The 2,326-nt window shown below is 45.9% G+C and overlaps 1 protein-coding gene across 1 annotated transcript; it reads left to right on the forward strand.

The window, feature by feature from the left end:
- Window positions 1–23: 23 nt before the first annotated feature.
- On the forward strand, window positions 24–1,200 carry PPTG_05760 (hypothetical protein; the record flags this gene model as incomplete). The annotated part of the gene is made up of 2 exons (XM_008899478.1): window positions 24–1,115; window positions 1,174–1,200. The coding sequence occupies 2 exons, from the start codon at window positions 24–26 to the stop codon at window positions 1,198–1,200; spliced, it is 1,119 nt and encodes a 372-aa protein (XP_008897726.1).
- Window positions 1,201–2,326: the final 1,126 nt, after the last annotated feature.

The raw sequence follows: 2,326 nt of genomic DNA on the forward strand, positions 1-2,326 counted from the left end.
CACCAAAGGCAACAGTGTGTCGAATGTTTTTTCCCAAAGACGTGTGTGGTAAAACGGAGTGGGTGGATAATGATTCGGTGGAGCTTGAGCGTAAAGTGGGTTGTGAATATCTGAACGCATTCTCGCCGTTGCTGATGCGCGTCTTCAAATGCAATCACGATATTAAGTTCCTTACAGCTGGCGAAGGTCCTGAAAAAGCATATTACATGCTAAAGTATGCAACAAAACCCCAAAATGTATTGGAAAACCCCGTCGCGGTCTACGCTCACGCGTTTGATAAGGCAAGTAGAAAGCGCGAGATTACAGACTCAGCTGTGAACGCAGGAAAGCGATGTGTGCAGTCGATGTGCTGCACTCTATCAAAACCACAAGAGGTCTCGGCGCCTATGGCAGCCCTTTACGTTCTTCGTGAGTCCGCTTTTTACGCTTCCGCTGATTTCGTAAAGGTGGCACTCAATGCTTTTGTTGATATGTTATTTAACGAGGAGCCAATTGAGGTCATGCTCAGACCTTCAGACAACAGTACAACCTACAGGCCTCAAAGTGCAGTGTTTGACTATGTACACCGTCCACAAACGCTAGATCGGTGCAATTTAATGGAGTTTTCGAAGAACTGGACAAAGCAAAAGAACTTGACCGGTCTCCGGTTTTTACAAGAGCACGGACAATACGAAACTCATACCATACATCGAAGATTGCTGCCTGTTGTGGCGACAATTATAGGAAAGCGGCTTCCAGATGCACGTGACAATAATATGCCTGCAGAATCACGTAAAATGTTACAGCGATCCCTGCTCACGTTGTTCAAGCCATTTCGTAGACCAGCGGATTTGGCTTTGGGTGGCCGTGACTCTGCTTTTATGTTCCAGAGCTGGTGGGATAATGAAGCACCCGATAGTGCACGCCAATTTCTCGAAAACTCTAATGATTATTATACTTCCCGTGAATTAGCGCGCAAACGCTCAGATGAAAGCAAGGAGCGCTTCAGGGTCAGCGTGGGTGCTAGCGATCTTCACGACATTGAAAGCGATGACGACATTATCGACGAACCATTTAACATGGGTGAAAGGGAGACCGAAGTTGTAGATCGCTTTGAAAGCGATTGTGACAACCGTGTTGAACTCGAACCAGCAACAAAAAGTATATTGTTGCTAAAGAAAGGGCTGTTATCAGCAAATCTCGCGGCTAAGTCTTGTTTAGGAAATATCGTATACGATTTGCCAAGTCTCGATAACTCGAAATGGAGTGAGCGCATCGCGCAAGCGGAGCAAGTTTATGCGAGGGCAGATTCGACCAGTTTCTGTGGAGAAAGATTTATTTATTGCTCTGATAATCCAACTCGTGTACGAATGTTACTGAGGCAAGGCGACAATGATGAATTGGCGCCACTACCCACTGCCTATCAGCGACAAACCCTCGATGCAAACCCATCGCTTCGTGACGTATCGAGTTTTTATCAGCTCAATCGGAAACAACACAAAATGTTCACGCGAGCTGGTTCCCGTCTTCTTCAGACCATAGTATCAGACGACAGTGGTTCGGTTGACCAGATGATAGGCTTTCTGGCTGGGCTTCCCGGATCGGGCAAAAGTCGCGTTATAAAATCACTTCAAGCTCTTGCTAAAGCTTGGAACAGCCAAGATGCTCTCCAAACGGTTGCGTACCAGGGTGTTGCTGCCAAAGCTGCAAATGGGCAAACAATTCATAAACTGTTCCAATGGAATATCAACACGAATTGCTACACCAAACGATATAGCCTCGCGCAGAAAGAACTGTTTGCACCTTTAAAAATGTTAATTATGGATGAAGTATCTACCACGGACGTCAAACTCATTGGAATGATTGATCATGCCTTGCGTGAGCTGAAAAATAAACCCAACGCGGTGTTTGGTGGAATTCACGTTCTCTTCGTGGGTGACTGGCTCCAGCAGCTACCGGTCGCAGGTGTTCCGGCTTTTGTAGATCATCCTCCGCTGCCATCATCAAAATTCCAAGCACAAAGCCACAACAATGACACTACTACTTACTTATCAAGACTTCGGGGTATAGATGCGTACAAGAAAATCAATGAAGTTGTTATTCTCGATGAAAACATGAGACATCGCGGCGATCCCACGTGGGCTAACATTTTAAATCGCTGGCGTTACGGAGACTACAGCGAAGAGGATATTGAATATGTCAACAATCGATGCTACAAGAAAAACTGGGAAGGCCTATCTACGGATATGAAAGCGTTCTGTCCCATTATTGTGACTTCAAACACTCTTCGCTGTGAGTTTAACGAGGAAGCGTCGGAGATTTTCTGCCGAAGTGATCAAGCTCTGCA

Source organism: Phytophthora parasitica (assembly GCF_000247585.1).
Source record: "Phytophthora parasitica INRA-310 unplaced genomic scaffold supercont2.8, whole genome shotgun sequence".
NCBI lineage: Eukaryota > Oomycota > Peronosporomycetes > Peronosporales > Peronosporaceae > Phytophthora > Phytophthora nicotianae.